General features: G+C 42.6%; 1 protein-coding gene across 6 annotated transcripts in view; it reads left to right on the top strand.

Annotated features, from left to right (window-relative positions):
• ahcyl2b (adenosylhomocysteinase like 2b) overlaps positions 1 to 19938 on the top strand; it is a 53356-nt gene that overhangs the window by 23184 nt on the left and 10234 nt on the right. For 2 of the 6 annotated variants that reach the window (XM_037761065.1, XM_037761066.1), the window contains exons 2-9: positions 6980 to 7088; positions 14034 to 14177; positions 17007 to 17107; positions 17206 to 17308; positions 17412 to 17506; positions 17929 to 18035; positions 18395 to 18511; positions 18681 to 18744. In XM_037761065.1, coding sequence (XP_037616993.1) covers positions 6980 to 7088; positions 14034 to 14177; positions 17007 to 17107; positions 17206 to 17308; positions 17412 to 17506; positions 17929 to 18035; positions 18395 to 18511; positions 18681 to 18744 — 840 coding nt within the window. Of the gene's footprint in view, positions 1 to 60; positions 124 to 4408; positions 4523 to 6976; positions 7089 to 14033; positions 14178 to 17006; positions 17108 to 17205; positions 17309 to 17411; positions 17507 to 17928; positions 18036 to 18394; positions 18512 to 18680; positions 18745 to 19938 lie in introns of those variants that run through there. The other 4 variants (XM_037761069.1, XM_037761070.1, XM_037761071.1 and 1 more) reach the window with 4 other exon arrangements.

The raw sequence follows: 19938 nt of genomic DNA, 5'->3' as shown, positions 1-19938 counted from the left end.
GCATCCCGGTGAATTTTGAATTGGAGTTTGTGATTGAATTGGGCTGTAAAGGAAATGAGGAGAGTGTGTAACCTGATGGGTCTCAAGACGACGGAGAGGAGAAGAGAATCTTATCACATCAAGGTAATGCTGAGGATTCATGGTGGTGCCACTCAGGGCATGAATACACTGAAGGCTGTTAGTATTTTTAGTATAATATAAACGGCTGATGTTTTTTCAATTTTACCAAAAGATACACTAATTTGTTAAAGGAAGTAGATCTGTCAAAACGTCCTGTTTGTTCATCTGCTGTTAGTTGCTCTTTACACAGAAAAATCTTTTAAAGAATTTATTCTATAGGAAAACACAGTGGTAATAATTATAAAATATGTCGTCCTAGAAGTTACAATAGGTGACAAAACTGCATTATTAAACACTTAAAAATGACCTCATGTCTGCGTACAACTACTTTTATTTCTGATGATTTTAGTCGAGGAAGTTGCCATTTCAGCAGGATGAGCTGCCTCTCCACTACATGGCTGTGGTGAAACCGTACAGTATCGCATGTCATCACATTTGCTGCTACAGTACATCTGTGCCTGTTTGTTTTCCTTGTCTCTCACCCAGAGGGGTTTCTGTTGTTTCATCGGGCCGGCCCAGACGCTCTCCCTGCCCTGTGCCACAAACCCAGCAGCGTTCAGCTAGCTTGTTGTTCAGCTAGAGATCCCCTGCCCTGTCCTGAAACATGACTGCTTACCACAGAGTTGGAGCAAACCATGCCCTTCCGGGGAGGGCAAAAGAGCCCATGCTGGTGATGGCAGGGGCCAGGATTTAGATTATCTAGTATTTTATGGTGGTATTTATATCACTGTATAGTATCATGAGTTAGATAAGCAGATGGAACACACAGCCTGTGTGTGTGTGTGTGTGTGTGTGTGTGTGTGTGTGTGTGTGTGTGTGTGTGTGTGTGTGTGTGTGCGTGCGTGTGCGTGTGCGTGTGATCTCTGAAGGCAGATATGCATTTGCTTTTGCATGGGTGCTGCTTTAGGGCATTTTGTTGGAGTTAAAAGGATATGAATGAAATGAAATACATTTCTCCTCTAGCTTGGCAGCATCATGATCCTTTCATTTAAATGAGAAATTGTTTTATTTTTAAAAGACCGATATGAGAGTGGTATCGATCTTGTCACCCAACTCGTCATCTAATTCTCGGCAAGAAAGCAAATAGGCATATTTCCTTATTAAGCTTGAGTGTTTAACAAATTAAGCCACTTAGTTCCATTCTTGACCTCATTTCCTTGAGGAATCTCATAGTGTGGAGTTTTTTTTTTCACCCAATATAAATTTGTTTGAGATGTCCTCCGAATCAGGGGGGAGTCTGCCAAGTTTTTCAGCAACATGTTCATTTTTAAAAAGATTTTCTTTGGCTTTTTTACCTTTTATTGGACAGGACGGAGTGATCGACAGGGAAGGGGGTGAGCGAGGGGACGACAAAGGGCTGCGGGTTGGATTCGAACGCCGGCCGCTGCGATAAGGGCTCGGCCTTGGTACACTTCAGCAACATTTTCAATGAAAACCAAGGAAAAGGAAATGCAATTGCCAGTGTGTGGCAAAAGAGCACCATGTGTGAAACTGATTTTGTAATAGTTGCCTAGCAACATTGGGAACTATTATGTGTATTGTGCACATTCATTTGTATAGGACAGCGTCAAAAACAAGTGTGAACATGCTGTCCAAGTCATCCTTGCCAGCCATCACAGTCCACCTCAGTGGGATTGCCTACACCTGGCTTCACTCCCAGTATCCCACATCCCCTCTGCTACTGTGTTTTCTCATCAGTAGAAAATCAAGTTTGAGCAACTCAACAACAACTTGGTTCCCTGCAGTCTAATTTAATTGTGAAACACGCATACACACACACAGATGAGTGGAAGGTGGCAGTCTTGGGTGAGCTCCCATGTGTCCTAGACAGTATTTGGTTAACATTCATTATTCACATGTCATTAGGTTCCCTATCAGTCACCATTCATAATGTAAAGGAGTGTACTGCGAGGTTAGAGAGAAGGTGGAAGATTGTAAATGTCACAAAAGGGGAAAATGGTGGCGGGAAAGAGACTTGACAGAGAAAAAAAAAAGTCTAGTTTGCATCAAAGGAAATCAAACCCAGTTGTGCTGTAAATATTAGGAGATTTTTGGTTGTCATAAAGACCCAGCTGCTCTCTTAATTTTAGACAGATTGAATGAACTCCACTTTTCCAATAAAGCAGCCAGTGTTGCTGGGTCATTTAGACCTAATCGGCGTACTAGTACAGGAGCAGAGTGTTGCTGTCTCCTATTAGTTGTCCTCAGTGGCTTTCTTACATAAGACATAATAAACCTCTCTATGATGCAGCTCTGTCATGTCAGGACTGTATGAAGTCGTGTTTGTAATGTTAGCCCAGGTCACCTAGTAGTTACCTTTTTAAAAAAAAAGATCATATCAGCATGTGGCCGCTCATAATGCGACACACTTCATTCATAGATACAGAGAGACTCGGAGCAGGGTAGTAAGCTGCAGGAACAGCTGACCAGCATTTGGTTGGCGGGTTACCGTAAGCGGCTATGGATAAGAACATCAGCTCATTCACTGCCTTGAAATAAATCGTTAAGTCTCATTGCTGCATTAAATAGAGATTTTATTGACAAGATTTTATGGCCTGTTATAGGTGAAAGGATGGTTAATAATAACAGAAATCTGCACCATGATTTGTACTTGCATCTATTGCTCGTTCACGCTATAATGTGTAATATGAATAATTCAGAAGATTTAGTATTTGCTTACCAAGGACCAGCTGCAGAATACAAATCAAATCCTTATTATAAGTATGGATTTGCATGTAATATGTGTACAGAGCAGTACTTTGAGAAAGGCCCAAACAGTGAGAGCAATAAGCAAACCACTGTTTCATTTTCTCTGGCAGTACCCCCTGTTCTGAGACCTGAGCTAACCTGTCATAACCTTGTTGACCCAAAACAATGTGTCATAAGCCCCTGTATCCCCTCCTCCTGAGCTCCCAAAAATGACCCCCAATCCTTCGCTGTAACTCTGAGCTCCTAAAGCCCCTCATCTAACCTCCATCCGATAAACCTGAAGAGACCAATAGCCGTATTATAGCCCGTTATGGGGGTCAGGGTTATTAGCACCATCAGCTGCACTCCGACATTAGCTTTGTCCAACAGTAGTTTAGAAGTTGTCTTTCCAAGGAGCATCACTTTATTCTTCTTCATCTTCTAACTTGTATGTAGTAAAAGTTAATTAGTGTTTTTGTGTGTTTTGTATCATTAGCATGACTCTGGTATGGAGGATGGAACCTGCCAAAATCAGAAATATATAAATAAATGACTCGATGAATGAATAAATATGCCATTAAATGTACCAAAAATAATATTAAAAATAAATGTAGTTATTAATTAATTGATAATGTGACATAAATCGATATTCTGTTTTAATTTGCTTCTTTATTGATTTACTCTTCTGTTTAATTTTCCCTTTTATTTATTTATGTTTTTTTTTTTTTTTTTAATTTTGTATCTATTTAGTTATTTTTGCTAGCATATAGTCATGCACCCTGACCCCATGAGGACACAAGTTGAGTGATAGCCCCTCATTTGCATAATGAGGCAGAAATACATAAAGAGATGCATAAAGAAATAATACACATACGTTTTGGAAAATAAAGTAGGGGTGAAATCCAATGGAAAATAAAAATAAATAAATACATAAACAAATAAAATGGAAAATTAAACTCAAGACTAAATAAATAAGGGAATTATTACAAAGGTAGATAAATAAAGAAGCAAATTGAAACAGAAATTTCAATTTATGTCACATCTTGTGAATTTATTAATGACTTAATTTATTTGTAAAATTACTTTTGGTACATTTTATGACATGTTTATTTATCGAGTCACTTATTTATTTATTATTATTCATTTCTGATTTTAGGAAGCTGGAAGCTTTTGTATAGAAAGTCGTTTAGATAACAAGTTTTTTTGTGCTCCAATTTGTGCTCCAATTTAAAAATTCCAGTCCCACCCTAGATTTTGAGCTGTGAATTTTGTATTCAGTTTTCCCATCACTTTTTCAATACGCGTGTCCCGATATTCCACATCATAACCATCTTGGGTCAGCAGAGGCTAAGTTCAGCTTTGGTTTTCAGGGACCCCAATCTCTTGGAACAATCAACAATTAAACAAGAATACAGAGGTAGGAGAGAGGGAGGGAAAAAGAAAGGATGGGGAAACAATTCATCGCATTGTGTTTGCTGGCACATGGTTGGACCAGTTTGGGCTGGATTGCGGGAAAGCGGAAGCTAAAAAGAGGAGGAGGAGGAAGAGGTAGCCCTATGAAATGATCAGACCTTGAAAGACAAGACCCCTCAATGCACAAGGCCTTGAATCAGACAGGCATCATATTCACAACTTCATCGCACACCCCCACACATATGTGGCAATGTTGAAGAAGAAAAAGAGTGGGGAAAGCACTGAGCCCTGTGTGAAAAAGGTAAGGACAGAACGCAAGCAGACGATGGATTAGTTTGGCTTTACAGTGGGCTGTAGTACTGTAAGGTGATGCCCTAACGTCAGTTTCTGGAGGTTCAGAATATCGGGTCCTGGACGGAGCTGAAATAGCTGAAAAAACTCAATAGCCAACAGTTGGCTGATATTGGAAGTAAAAGTAAGCTAACAGTGTACTTGGATTTGAACAATCTCAGTGTCAGGAAATTGTTTCCCGGCTTGTCTCTATGTGATATGGTTGATTGTGTTGTTCTCCGAGAGCTATAATGTTTCCTTTATGGACCAAACATGCCTGTTTGGAAAGGTGTTGTTGATCCAGACTGAATTATAGCCATGAGGCACTACTTTAGAAAAGAAATCACTGAACTGAGAGAAAAGGCAATATACAGAAATTAAGTCATCAACAGTATAAACCTTTTTCCCGTGTGTCGACGTAAGACCTCTGGTTATGTTGACTCAATATTCTTTGTGATTGAACAGCAGCTCTACCTTGTGTCATTTGCTGAATGTCTAGCACATTGTTAATATGAATGAGCAATGGTGGAATGTAACTAAGTACATTTACTCATGTACTGTACTTAAGTACAAATTTAAGGTACTTGTACTTTACTTGGGTCTTTTCTTTTTGTGGTACTTTCTACCTCTACTCCCTTGCATTTCAGAGGGAAATATTTTACTTTTTACTTCAGTTCAATTATTTGACAGCTTTAGTTATTTTGTAGTTGCTTTACAAATCAAGATTTTTGCATACAAAACATAAGAAGAGCTTATAAAATATGAGGTGTTATAAATTAAACTACCCAAAAGTTTATATAATTGCAGCTGAAATGATTAATCAAGTGACAGAAAATTATTGTTGTAATTGTTGTAATAATTTTAAAGTATTTCTTTTATCATTTTGAGTTTTTTATTATTGCTTGGACAAAATAAACCTTATGGAGATGTCACTTTGGGCTCTGGGAAAATGTGATCTCAGTATTTTCAGAATTTTTACAAACCAAACAATCAATTGATTAATGGAAAAATAATCAGCAGATTAATCCATAATGAAAATAATCATTAGTTCTACTAAAACGGTAAGATCCTGCTTTTACATTAGTGCATGAGTAATAATAATCTGATGATATAATATATGTAAGGGATAATGTACAGTGAGCAGGTGAAGGGGTTCACAAAATAAAGTCTGCTCGCTGTGTATGGAGATCAGAACTGCGTCCATATAGTCTAATATAAAGAAATAACAGACCATAGAATGCCGTAATTGACCAATCAGAATTGAGTATTCAACAACGCTGTGTAATAAAATAGTTTAACGATCAAAGGGGCCATTTGTCTGCATTGATTACTTTTTCTTTTAATACTTTTAAATACATTTCTAGGTCATACTTGCATATTTGGTCCACCACTGTGAATGAGTGAATGAAGACACCCACCCACCCACACACACAGCTCCCTGGTATGACGTACATACACACAGAGAGAATGTGTTTGAATGTCAGACATTTTTGTAATTTCTCTTTGATAAAAACCTGAAAACGTTTGCTTGTTCTGTACTCAAGGACGGCCTTTTTCAATGATAAAGAACACTCATTCTGCTCCTTTTTATCAAGTCTTGAAAGCTTTTCACCACCTCCGTCAGAGGACTGTGGCATTGGGAAAATCTTTCACTTCCCAATGCCTATCTTGACGGAATGATTTCCACTGATATGTGGGCGTCATTCAACAACTTTTCTCAGTCAGAGATGGAAAAAACAATGTTTTCATGCTTCGCAGCACACACCCCCACTAGCATGTTTGTTCTTTGTTCTTGCACGTTTTTATGGTAGGTATAAGTTAGCTATTCCTACTCTAATATTATCAGTACATGGATTATGATGCACCAAGCTATTAACTCTGTAATAATGGAAAGATTAACAAAGCGATAGAATCATGGTCAGTTTGTGGCCTGACTACAGTTAATAGCAAGACACCTCCCATCTATTTCACAGACCCAGAATGAACTGTTGTACCTTGTGTCGGCTGTGTGGCCTTGTCGCCGCTTGATAATAGCGCCATTGTCTCCATTATCTATTAAAGACAGAGTGAACTCAAACCTTCCAGTGCACTTGTTCTGTCTCTTCTTTTTTTATCAGCCTTTTTTTTTATCTTGTATCTCTAAAAACATGTCATAGTTCTTCTGCTGGCCTTGCATAAACCCAACATGACCTGACTTTAAAAGAAATGGAGCCATTAAAGACACAGTCCAAGTTTCCTCTTAATGGTTGGCTATTGAATTTCAAGTGTCCTCACATTACGACTAATGCATTTGTGTGCTTATAAAAAAACTGTATTATGTGTACGAAACCTGGTGGTTATTTCCAAGAGGATCCCTTATGTGTGTCCACTTGTAAAATCTGTATCGACTTCTGATCTCTGTCCTCTCCTGCTCCGTATCCACCAGCAGATCCAGTTTGCGGACCAGAAACAGGAGTTCAACAAGCGTCCCTCCAAGATCGGCCGGCGCTCCCTGTCCCGCTCCATCTCCCAGTCCTCCACAGACAGCTACAGTTCAGGTAGACACACAAACACTCTCTCTTCCTGTTGCTCAATCTCAATTGCCCCACTAGTGGATATGACAGGTTTTCCATTACGTTTTTTTATGACACCAAAGATAATAGTTTCACCTGGAAGAGTAATTGCCTGATTGTACTTTCTGCCCAGCTCACCGGTGTCCTTGTCTCTCCGCCTCTCACCCTCACACTCTGACACTGGGGGCTCCGTGTGTTGGAGGATTAGCTGCTGGTGGTCTGCTGGAGAGGGGAGAGAGAGCGAGTGGTGCGAGAGGAATGTGTAAATGAGTTTGTGTGCAGCATATATAGTTTGTGGGGTATGCTTTATTTGTTCATTTACAACAGCGGGAGGTGAACGAAGGTCAAATAATGTAGGTAAACAAGGGAAAGTGCTCATGCCTGTCCCATGAATGTGAAGCTACAGCCGGGACATGGTTAGCATAGTTTAGCATTAAGACTGGAAACGGAGGGAAACGGCTTCTCTGCCTCTCTCCCAAGGTAACAAAATGTGTCTACCAGCACCTCTAAAGCTCACCAATTAAACATTAATAAACATTTGTTTGTTTAATCCGTACAAAACCCGATGTGTAAAAATCACAACGTGTGGTTTTACAGGAGGTTTAAGTGCTGAGCTATTTCTTTGTCGGCGCAGTGACTTCCTGAAGCCTTGTCAACACCTTGAGGTTGCCAGGCAATCAGCGGCTGAATACAGGACAGCGAATAAGAGTATTGCATTTCCTAAAACGTCAAATTATTCCTTTAACGTAAGACAAATACCAGAGAAAAATTCTGGCTTTAGTATTGAGAAATAGTCAGACAGCATCAAGATGAGAGCACTTAGTCTGATATGAATAATCCTGTTCTCCTTTTCTGCCCTTCCCTGCTCTCTCTTAACCTTTTGCCCACTCATCTTGTCATCACCACTCAAAGAGCCTTCGAAGTTGAAGCAGCTTATGCAGCGTACAAACATTTTCTAAAACTCTGCTTTTAGAGGTCCTGCTGTGTGCCGGTCAGGGTCATTCGCAGACCATCTTCTAATGACACCATTAACATGATGAATTAATCTGTACTGCTTGGACGGCGTCACGTCTAGTGACAGAATATGATGGATAAACAGATGGACAGCAGATGGACAAATGGACTTTCAGTCAGTATCAGTGGATGGCCGTAATGGAGCCCTTCAGGTCAGGGGTGCTAAAAATTTCTAGTAATGAGTACTCTAACTGAGAAAGGATGAAACATTTTGGTCCTGTGGCTTCCCACTGGCACACTCGCAGGCTGCCACATGTTTTTGTAGTCAAGTATCACCAGTCAGTGTCAGCTGTGAAAATGACCTTGTTTCTTTCTTTCAGGAAATGAAAAATCAGGCTAAAAATGCATGTTTTTAAATCACTTCACACATATAGAGTTTTTCTATAGGAGGTGAGGTAGTCATGCCGAGCCATAGTCACAAACCAGTCACTTGCGGCCCCTTTCAGCTCGCTGTGGCTGTTTTACTATTTCTTCCTGCAATACTTAAAACTGATCTGCTGACCAGACAGGGCAAATATGTCCATAACTGGTTGATTACACAGGTTTTTGTTGCACCACTAATGAAGTTCCTCTAACTTGGTGACAAACAACGTTGAATTTTCTATAATTTCTTCACAATAAAAGCATCCCGCTGTTTTGCCAGTGCTGTTTCAAAATTGGCACACTCAATGTTAGGGTCCCTTTCCGAGGTGAGATTTGGATTTGTTCCAATTCCTCGTAGCACACATCTGTTCTTTATGTTCTCCTTTCTTCCTTCTTTCTCTTCACTTTTCTCTGCTTCTCTCCTCTCACCTCAGCTCTTATTCACCCCCCCTCTTGCGGCCAGATCAGGACTCATTAAAACTCTCGACCTCCCAAGAACCTTCGTCTCCAGCCTGAGGCTGTCGGATCATGACTAAAGTGATGATCCGCATTTTTTAATGATTTGAGAAGCTCATTTTTGCCAGTGCTGTTGGATTCTTATCTTAACATCTCAATTCTTAACAGCAGCGATTGTAAATTGAGTGAAATGTGTCTGCCAATATTAAGGTTATTTCCAGAAACTTGTGCAGCCCTATTATCTTCCCTTTTGAACCCTCTGTCTTATGCTCTTTCTTTTTTTCTCCCCCTCTCTCTGCTGATTCCCTGTCTTCTCCCATAATTCCCTCACCAGAGTGCCTCTTATTTCTCTGATGGTTCCCACAGTGCAGAGGACACGCTGAACACACTTGTAGTACTTTTCCCAAGGCCCCTTTGGTATAGATTTAGTTTAATAAGGGTTCCTTTTCAGTTGGTGGTCCAAGTCTGTAAAAGCATAGCAGACAGATTTATGAATCACCTTGTAATAACTTCAACAACATGCCAGTGTTTTGGAAGGAAAAATAAGAAATATGTGTTTGCGTTAATTGTTGTTGTTATGAAAACAACCAAAATCATTGTCACGTCATCACATTACACTTAAAGGGACTGTTTGTAACTTCTTACACGTATAAATCATTGCGGGTTGGTGACCCATGCGTGCTTGCGTATGGCTTAGCTGTTCAGACAAGACTCCAACACAAACTACACGGAAGCACCAAAACCGCAAAGTTCTATCTAGTGAAGCCCGTCTTGCAAAACGGTGTTGGCCGCGGTCGGAGGACGCGTAGCTTTGGTCTCCAGGGCCGGAGTCTGTGCTGTACTCTGCTCCTCTGCCTGCCTTCACTCACACACCATACTTGTTCTCGCTCTTTCGCTCCACTCTCACATGCATACGCGCACACTACACACTGCAGAAGAGTTAGTTTAGCTCTGAGAATATCTAGTGAATGTTCAGTGGATGTTTGTCTAGAAATAACTGCTGCAGCTCCTCCAGACCAACAGAGGTTTTCCGTGTCTTGTGAAGTGACGGGGCTCCGCAGAGAGAAACGTTATCGTCTCCGACCAAAACTCCGGTGTCTCCCCTGTTCCCTCCGGCCGCGGTCGGGAGGCTGAGGCAGGGAAAGCCAACACTAGGATCAGCACTGATTCATGGAGAGACCTTCATCTGGTCAGCTAACATTACTGCCAAGCAGCTGAAATATAGAGTGATATTGTGGTTTTAGCTGACGTGTGTCGCCTCACTGTTTTGAGCGACGCTCAACCACTTTTAGACATCAAGGTCTGTTTACAGGTCTTGGGGAGTACTACTGCATGTGTGAAAACATTGTATAAAGTCTTATGTGGCTCCAGGAGCTGCATAAAGTCTGATAAATGTCCTCAAGTGATGTCACTCTGTTCGGGCTGAACATCATATTTATGGTAATTCTGTAGCCGGCTGCTCATCTCTGCTTGATGCTAGTGGCTAAAGGCTACATTAGTCGCTACTAGCATAACGCACCCAAATATCTGACCTGAACTCTGGGTGGTCAAATTGCATTGTGGGTACTAGTGTAGTGGTTTTTTTTTTAACTGTCCATTGAGATTGCAACAATGTTATAGGTATGCAATGCTAAATCCATGGAGTACTCTTTTAATACACAACTATTTTTTTTATATATAATATGATATGTCTTAAGCCTTATTTATACTCCCAAGTACACAGACAGCTGTGGACACTAAGCATGCGTAGTCGTTCTGTTTAAGGCTCAGTCCCACATGCGCAAAATTAACATTCACCTCCTGTTCACTTGAACATGCATTTGCATTTATATAGCCCCTCTCTAGTCTTCCGAACACTCAAAAGCGCTTTACACTACATGTCAGCATTCACCCATTCACACGCACATTCATACACTGATGGCAGAGGCTGCCATGCAAGGTGCCAACCTGCTCATCAGGATCTAACCTGAATACTCATTCACACACCAATGGCACAATCTGGGGTTAAGTGTCTTGCTCAAGGACACAAACACTCAACATGGACTGGAGGAGCCGGGGATCAAACCACTGACCTTCCGCTCTACCCTCTGAGCCACAGCCGCCACTTCCATTCTATGCGATCATCAGATGATGGTCACTTGTCTGCATTCACACATGATGAGATCCTTCCACTTGGAGGACACATTCCACATACAGTAGATCGCTACGTTACCGTTTATAGCGTAGTGGCCACACGGACAAGTCGGCACGGTCACAACAAATTTGCAGTACGCAGACGTCCGCACAGAGCCTTACACGTACACGCTCGGATGGCTACATTTACATTACGCGGACCGTCGCGTAACTTCGGCTTAAGTAGGCTACTGGCTGATACTTTAATAATTAAACCAAGTATTAGGTTTGAGTTGTGGGATAGGTTAAGTATATTCTTCTTTTTAGCTCTCGGAGGTGTCTAAAATCCTTCTGTGTGAATGTAGAAGATTTTTTTTTCTTCACCAGCACACACTGTCTTTGGCTTTGTCCCAGTATCCTTTGCAAGTATCAGTACATCCACCCTCATGACCCCTAAGATCTCCTCGGCCCACCCTTTCCTCCTGTCAGTACGGATGGGAGATTTCAAAAGAAAATGGTAGACTCATGGATTATTACCTCCTTTATTTTTTAAAGCCTTTCCCCTCCTGGCACAGTACAGCAACTTCAGTATTGTTACAGTGCTGGCGAGGTACTCAGTGTTATCTGGTACCGGTCCATGGTCATTTTGAAAGGGCGGTAGGAGGAGTGATGTTGGCACCGTGTACCTGCTCTACACAAGAGGGGACTGCACCTGCGTCGTGAGTCAGCCTGAAGCACAGGAAGCACACAGTGCTGGTGCCAGACACGGAAGCATCTCATTACTAAGTATGCTGCTGCACTGTGGCCACTACTGTCTATATCTCCCAGAGGTGCTTCGATACCTCTCTATGACAGGTTTCTGTTAAAACACATTTGTACTGTGTTTACTTTCTACTGCAGTCTTATGTTGGAAGAGACTGGAGATTTTGCAGAGGAGTTTGCAGACTGCTTTATAATCAATTAAAGTGCAGAAGCTGTGGCTTACCAAAGTCAAATTGCTGGGTTGGGAAAAATACAGGCTTTATTCATAGTGAAGAAACCAAAGGCACATTGTGTTTGTTCTGCACTTTGAAACCTTGAAAGCTCTTTGACTTATTGTTGCATACAAATTCATTTGCCTTGCCTTATTCAAAGTGCTTTACATAAAACATGAAGGCATTAAGATATAAAAGAAACACAAGGCAATATAAAAAAAAGACACACAAATAGGATTTAAAAGGATTAAAAAGGAAGATTAAAATAAGATAAAATACAATAAGACAGATTAAACAGTAGAATAAATATTACATAGCAAGATATGAAATAAAGTTTAAGAAGAGAAAAGTTTTAAGCTCTGATTTAAAAGAACTGAGAGTTAGAGCAGACTTCAAATTTTCTGGGAGTTTGTTCCAGATATGTGGTGCATACAAACTGAAAACTGCTTCTCCACATTTAGTTTTGACTCTGGGGACAGTAAGCATACCTGGTCTGGACGGTTCATAACAGAGCACCAGATCAGATATGTATTTTGGCCTTAAACCAATGCTTTATGAACCAACAGTGGTGTTTTAAATTCAATTCTTTTACACATAGGAAGCCAGTGAAAAGATCAGAGAACTGCAGCTACGTGATCCACTCTCCTGCTCTTAGTGAGGAATCCTCCATGTCCAACAAGAGAAAGAAGAGGCATATTGGGGGTAGTAGAAGTGGAGCAAGGACCCTCTCCGTCGTAGGCATCTTCTCTCCTGTCTGCACTGACGTCAGACTTGCTTCGTGTTGATGATTTGGGATGCAGCTTAGTGGCATCTATTGAGTCACATCCAGTTCCTTAATCTCTCATCTTAGTTTGTTAGCGATGTCCCTACAGTAAGAGGGGAGGAGGGGGGAGTCTCATCAGCCCGAGCAGAGCAGAGCGAGGTCTTCTCTCCTTTTGTTGTCTTTGTGATCAGCGTGAATGGTGTTACAAAATGTGCTTGGTGGAGGCAGACGACGTGGCGGTGACCGGTGGGGCTGAATGTGATGCCAGCGTTAACCAGCGCTGCCATTGTATCAGTGAGTCCCAAAAAGGGGAGAGGGGAGAGTGAAGGGAGGAGGATTTAAGCGACTGATCCATAAGCTGGTTGTCAACACTGTAAACATTGAGGCTGTGATGTTTTGTCTTTGTGGCGCTGAGGCTGCCTCGTGTCTGGGTGTATCATCGTAGGCCTGGCCAATGGGTGTCGCAGACTGAACCAAAAATGCTCCATGGGTACTTCAACTGCCCCGAACAGATGCCTGCAGCCCCAGATTAGACCGCAGGTTTTGCTGAGGCATGTGTTGTTGAGTCCTAATAGTCTGCTGAACCCGTTGATCCCTCTGTTGACAGCAGTCCACCAACAACAAAATAACTGGGCAGTTTTGTCCAGACAGTTTATCAGTTCTATGAAATCCTGCTTTAGCACTCAAGTCTGAGACTTATTTGCCTTTTTGTCTGTGGGATGAAACCGTTCATAACACTCCATGTCCAAATTTACGAGTAATCATCTCCACCTCTGCCTCATGGAGATTTATTAAAGGTTCAAACCTGTTTTCCTGTTGTAATGTTGAGGTTGCCAATGTGGACAGCCAAGGGCGGGCATAAACACAGACGTGTCGTGGAGGTCAGGAGACTTCTCCATTGCGAATATCCTTGTCTCGAGTACGAGCAATCTTCTGTAACAAATTATAAAACAGTCATTTCGTCAATTCTGATAGCTCATGGGCAAAGGGCAGTCCAGGTCACGATTCTGTCAGTAGTCTAAGTTACTGTTTCTGTCGTGTTAACATTGTGGGTAGCAGAGGCAGTTCAAAGTAGATGATCACAACCTAGACGTGTCATGTTGTAGATTGAGACGAGTAGGAAGAAAAGTAGGAAAAAGTGACAAAAACATGCTCATATTGCAACAAGACTTTTCTGTCAATATTGTATCTTTTTATGTGTGTATGTGACATTGACAATACCGTTGTCTATGTTTGTTTCTTTTTTAGCGGCGTCATACACGGACAGCTCCGACGATGAGACGTCTCCTCGGGACAAACAGCAGAAGAACTCCAAGGGCAACGGAGACTTCTGCATCAAAAACCTCAAACAGGCCGACTTTGGCCGCAGAGAGATTGAGATCGCAGAGCAAGGTAAACCAAACGACTCCGTCGTCACCGCTCACTTTAAAAAAAAGGTTGAACTTTAGTCGGTAGACAAGTTCCCATCCAAATGTAAGATAAGATAAGATAAGATAAGATGGACCTTTATTAATCCCCGGAGGGAAATTCAGGTGTCAAAGCAGCAACATCAGCAAACAGAGTGAATCACAGGAGAGGTAAAGGTATACAAAAATTCTAAAGACAATAATAGAGATATAAAAGATACAGAGTGAATGGGTGAACATAGTGTGTACAGTCCGTCAATAAATAAATGTAGTATGTACAATAAATAAATAAATAAATAAATGTAATATGTACATATGTGCAGTCAGCAATAAAGTGGTATATAGGATGTATAGTGTAAAGTGAGTGTAAAGTGCACCAGATAGTGCATGTTTAAATTTCTTAAAAGTCCTAATAGTTGTCATAAGGGGGTCAGCCTTGGTTGTGGATCCTGATGGCTACCAGCATGAAGGACTGACCCAGGCGCTTTGTGTTGTGCCGAGGAGGGATGAGTCTGTGGCTGAAGGTGCTCCTCATCTTGACTAGCTCATCATGGAGGGGGTGGAAGGGGTTTTCCAGGATAGCGTCCAGCTTCCTCCTCATCCTGCCCTCTGCCACCACCTCCAGACCGTCCAGCTCAGATCCAACCACAGAGCCAGCCTTCCTCACCAGCCTGTTCAGTCTGTTGGCATCCCTTGTGTTCATGTTACCCCCCCAACATACCACAGCAAAAAAGAGAACACTGGCTACTACAGACTGGTAAAACATCTGCAGCAGCCTATTGCATACATTAAAAGACCTGAGCCTCCTCAGGAAGAACAGTTTGCTCTGTCCCTTCCTGTAGAGGGCCTCGGTGTTATCAGTCCAGTCAAGTCTACTGTTCATATGTACTCCCAGGAACTTGTAGGTGTCCACCACCTCCACCTCCTCCCCTCGGATGGTGATGGGAGTTGGGGGCCTCGTGCTCCGCCGGAAGTCCACCACCAGCTCCTTGGTCTTTCCAATGTTGAGCTGGAGGTGATTGTTATCACACCACCCTATGAAGTTCTCCACCAGGGCTCTGTACTCCTCCTCGTTGTCATCTGTGATGCAGCTGACGATGGAGGAGTCATCGGAGAACTTCTGTAGGTGGCATGTACCCGAGTGGAAGCGAAAGTCGGAGGTGTAGGTGGTGAACAGGAAGGGAGACAGCACAGTTCCTTGGGGGGCGCCGGTGTTGCTCACCAGCACATCTGACAGGCTGCCCTGCAGTCTGACATACTGTGGTCTGCTGGTGAGGTAGTCCGTAATCCAGGCCACCAGGCCATGATCTACCTGCATCACTGAGAGCTTCTCAGCTAGCCGGAGTGGCAGGATGGTGTTGAAGGCACTGGAGAAGTCAAAGAACAATATTCTTACAGAGCTGTGCGGCCTCTCCAGGTGAGTGTAGGCTCTGTGGAGCATGTAGGTGATGGCATCATCCACACCGATGTTTTCCTGGTATGCAAACTGCAGGGGGTCCGGGAAGTCGCTCACAAGGGGCTTGAGGTGCTGCAGAACCGGTCTCTCAAAGATCTTCATGACGTGTGACGTCAGAGCAACTGGCCTGTAGTCATTGGGGGTGCTGGGGTGTCCCTTCTTGGCCACCGGGACGATGCAGGAGGTCTTCCAGAGCTGGGGAACCTTCTTCAGCCTCAGGGAGAGGCTGAAGAGGTGCTGGAACGCTGCTGCCAGCTCCCCAGCACACACCTTGAGCACCCTGGGGTTGATGTTGTCTGGTCCCCTGGCCTTGTTCACGCTGATCTTTGAGAGCTGCTTCCTCACCTGGCCCCTTGTGATGATCAGGGTGGATATTGCAATGTCTCCAGGTGCAAAGGACAGAGAACAGTGGCGCTGTATGCCTCCTTAATGTTAGCATACAGCAGGTCCAGGGTCTTATTGTGTCGGGTGTTACAGGTCACATACTGGGTGAAGTTCGACAGGGCTCTGGAGACCTTCACATGGTTAAAATCACCATTTACAATGATGAATGCGCTGGGGTGCCTCGTCTGTAATCCCGCGACGGTGGAGTGGATGACGTCACTCGCCTGCGCCGCCACAGCAATCGGTTGAATGTAAACAGTAACTATGATGCAGTATGAGAACTCTCGAGGCAGATAATATGGCCTCAAACTCACAGCCAGCAGCTCAATGTCCGGGGTACAGATGCGCTCCCTTACGGTGATGTGTCTGGGATTACACCATCTGGAGTTAACAAAGACAGCAAGCCCTCCGCCTTTCTTTTTACCGCTCTGTTTGTCTCTGTCAGCTCGCACCACCGTGAAGCCTTCCGGTTCCACTAAGCAATCTGGTATAATCCCCTTCAACCATGTCTCCGTAAAGCACAGCACACTGGACTCTCGGTATTCCCGAGATATTCCCGATATGTAGCGCAAAATTTAACCTTAACAGCAGTAATACAAACGTGGGGGCATACTAGATTCAAAGAGTGTTTTTATGTGTGAGCGTGTGTGTGTGTGTGGGGCGCTGCCTCCGCCACACTGCTAGGTGGCCATATGTCCCCAGCCACTGCAAGTGTGAACACCATTTAAGAACCAACACATTAACACACATTATTCACATGATCATCCTCTAATTACTTCACAGAACATACAGAGAGCCTCAGCTGAAACCCTGCAGGCTATACACACACGCACACACACCATTAGCATCAGTAACTCCTTCATCTGGATGAGTCGATGGATTAGTGATGAAGTATTAGAAGGATTAAATGATGGGAATTCCTCAACCATCCAGCTGATTATCCACTTATCTGTTGGTTTGTGGCGTCTCTTTCAGAGATGCCAGCCCTGATGGCTTTGAGGAAGCGAGCCCAGGGGGAGAAACCCCTCGCTGGAGCCAAGGTGGTGGGCTGCACCCATATCACCGCCCAGACTGCTGTGAGTAGGAATACAAAACACACACACACACACACACACACACACACAGCTTGCAGCAGCTACAACCAAAAAGTTCAACTTGACCCTCTTCTCCTCAGGTGCTGATGGAGACTCTGTCAGCTTTGGGGGCTCAGTGCAGATGGGCAGCCTGCAACATCTACTCCACCCAGAATGAAGTGGCAGCTGCCCTGGCAGAGGGAGGTGAGTTCCTGCCCTTTTCTTCTCCCCTGTCTTTCACTCCTTAAAATATACAGATGCTCTTTATCTGTCTGCCATGTATAAAACGCTTCCTGTCTCTTTCTAGGTTTTAGTGTATTTGCATGGAAGGGTGAGTCAGAGGACGACTTCTGGTGGTGCATCGATCGCTGTGTCAACGTGGAAGGCTGGCAACCCAACATGGTAGCACACCTACATTCTAAATAAAGCTCACTTAAGCATCTTTTCTTTTTTATTTCCATCCTGCAGTCCCTGACGGCGGTGCTGCTATTTTCACCAGACGGCTAGATCTTTTTAAATACAATGAATTTATTTTTACACTGGGTAGAAGTACAGAAATAAGTTATTAAAAATCTATTCATGGACTTGTGGTTAAACCGAGTTCCTTCTTTTGAATGTTAAAGAAAAAACACTTGACCCAATTAAGAATGTGTTAACTGACCCTGCAAATAATCTACAAGTTTGAGATTCAATCAGGTATTAATAAGGTTCTTTCTTTCTTTGTCTGTGTTCTTTGTCACCTTAACCTTTGTATTTTTCCTCAATCTCTCTCTCTCTTTCTCTCTCTTCCACTTTCCTCGTCTTCGTCTCCTATTATCTGTCAGATCTTGGATGACGGAGGAGACCTGACTCACTGGATCTATAAAAAATACCCCAACATGTTCAAGAAGATCAAGGGCATTGTAGAGGAGAGTGTTACCGGTGTGCACAGGTGGGACTCGCTACATGCACACATCTTTCCCTTTGTCGTTGTCTTAAGCAATGTTTTTGGTAAAATATTGAATTGCCTCCTGTAAAACAGGTTCTCTGTATTTTAAATGAGAATGTACAAGTACGTTTTTACACTAAACTCACACTAAAACACAGACATACACACTCGGATCGTTTCTGGTGTGGTAACGTCGCCATCTAGTGGTGAAAATGTTCCTACCATTAACAGTGCACCATGACTACACAATTGAGGCATTGCTGTGTGTATAAGAGTAGAATGTTAAATAGTCATTTAATGATAAAATAATGAATAAATTAATATGATAAACTTAAGCCTGTCTTAAAATGTAATCCCTGTAGGTTGTACCAGCTGTCCAAAGCAGGAAAGCTTTGTGTTCCAGCCATGAATGTCAACGACTCCGTGACAAAGCAGAAGTTTGACAACCTCTACTGCTGCAGGGAGTCCATCTTAGACGGGTATGAAACTGTCTCCCGTTTAACCTTATTAGGGATTATAAAACAGAACATGTTTGTTGCTTGAGCGTTTAGTGCTGTAGGGCGATTAACACCCACCTCCCCTCTGCTGCTCCAAACAGTCTGAGTAAATACTAGGCTGCCAGTGAAATAATTCTGTTTCTGTCCTCAGCCTGAAGAGGACCACTGATGTCATGTTTGGAGGCAAACAGGTGGTGGTGTGTGGATACGGAGAGGTAAGGCGGACATATTCATACAGGCTCGTACACAATGCTTGTTCACTGAGAAACCTATGTGTTATGTCTACATGTCAGGTGTAATTACATCACAGCTATTATAAATCCACTTGTGAAAATTGAGAGATTTAGCTGTAGGTTAGAAGACAAGTAAGATGATTGTTTCCCTGTATTTTCCCATGTTTTTGTATCTAATTGTGTTTTTGTGCCTGACTAATAGGGACAATTTCTGAAATTGGTCCAGTATTGAGGGAGAGCGCTGTATACGAACGATGGTTGCAATATGGTGCTATTTGGGCAAGCTGGCACCGACATTTACATCCACTAAAATGCTTGTTTTTGCCATGACGGGCTCTGATTGTTGTTATTATAAATGTCTGACATTATGGAAAGAGTCTCGCTCAAGGAGAAGTCTACGAATATTCAGATTCCACAATGAGACTTCTCCTTGAGCAGGACTTGGACATAATAACAAATAGACCGGATCAAGTGAAAGGTAAGAAAAAAGTTTCATTTTTTCTATAGGGTCCTTTCCATAATGTTGTCAGACACTTATAATAACAATCTGAGCCTGTCAGTGGCAAAGACAAGCACTTTTAGCGGACGTAACATTACATTGACGATGCATAATTGCTCGTTCCACGGCTGCCATTTACAGCGTTATCCCTCAATACTGGACCAATTTCAAAAATTGTTGCCCCCATTAGTCACTTAGACACAAAAACATGGGGAAATAGGGCCCAGGTTGAAAAATACCAAACTTACCCTTTAAGGCACCAAAGCAAGTAGGGACAGGGATTTTGCAAAATGTCATCACACAATTTAGTATTCCAAAAGTTGTCTTGAAGCAACTTAATTAATGTAGAACAGATCACTAGAGAGCTTTGTGCATGCAGAAAATCCTCCCTGACTGGAGCAGAGGCTAGCTGCTGTTGACAGCTTCTGCCAGAACTCATTTATCATATTTTGATTAAGGGTTCAGTATTAAAGATGACTAGGGCACATGGTTTGCTAGCCTTTTATCAGGGGAATAAAAAATACATGTTTTTCTATTTTTAAAAGGAAGATAAAAACAAATGATAAAATAAACAAATAATAGCTGGTAAGATACCAGCTGCGATTAGCCAACTGCACAGGACACAACCTTAGTCAGCAGTGACGCCTGAACACCACCTGCTGCTGTGATCGAGAGTG

The sequence above is a fragment of the Sebastes umbrosus genome, chromosome 23 (assembly GCF_015220745.1).
Source record: "Sebastes umbrosus isolate fSebUmb1 chromosome 23, fSebUmb1.pri, whole genome shotgun sequence".
Classification (NCBI taxonomy): domain Eukaryota; kingdom Metazoa; phylum Chordata; class Actinopteri; order Perciformes; family Sebastidae; genus Sebastes; species Sebastes umbrosus.
The sequence above is the reverse complement of the archived record's forward strand: the minus strand, read 5'-3'. Positions and strand labels throughout refer to the sequence as shown.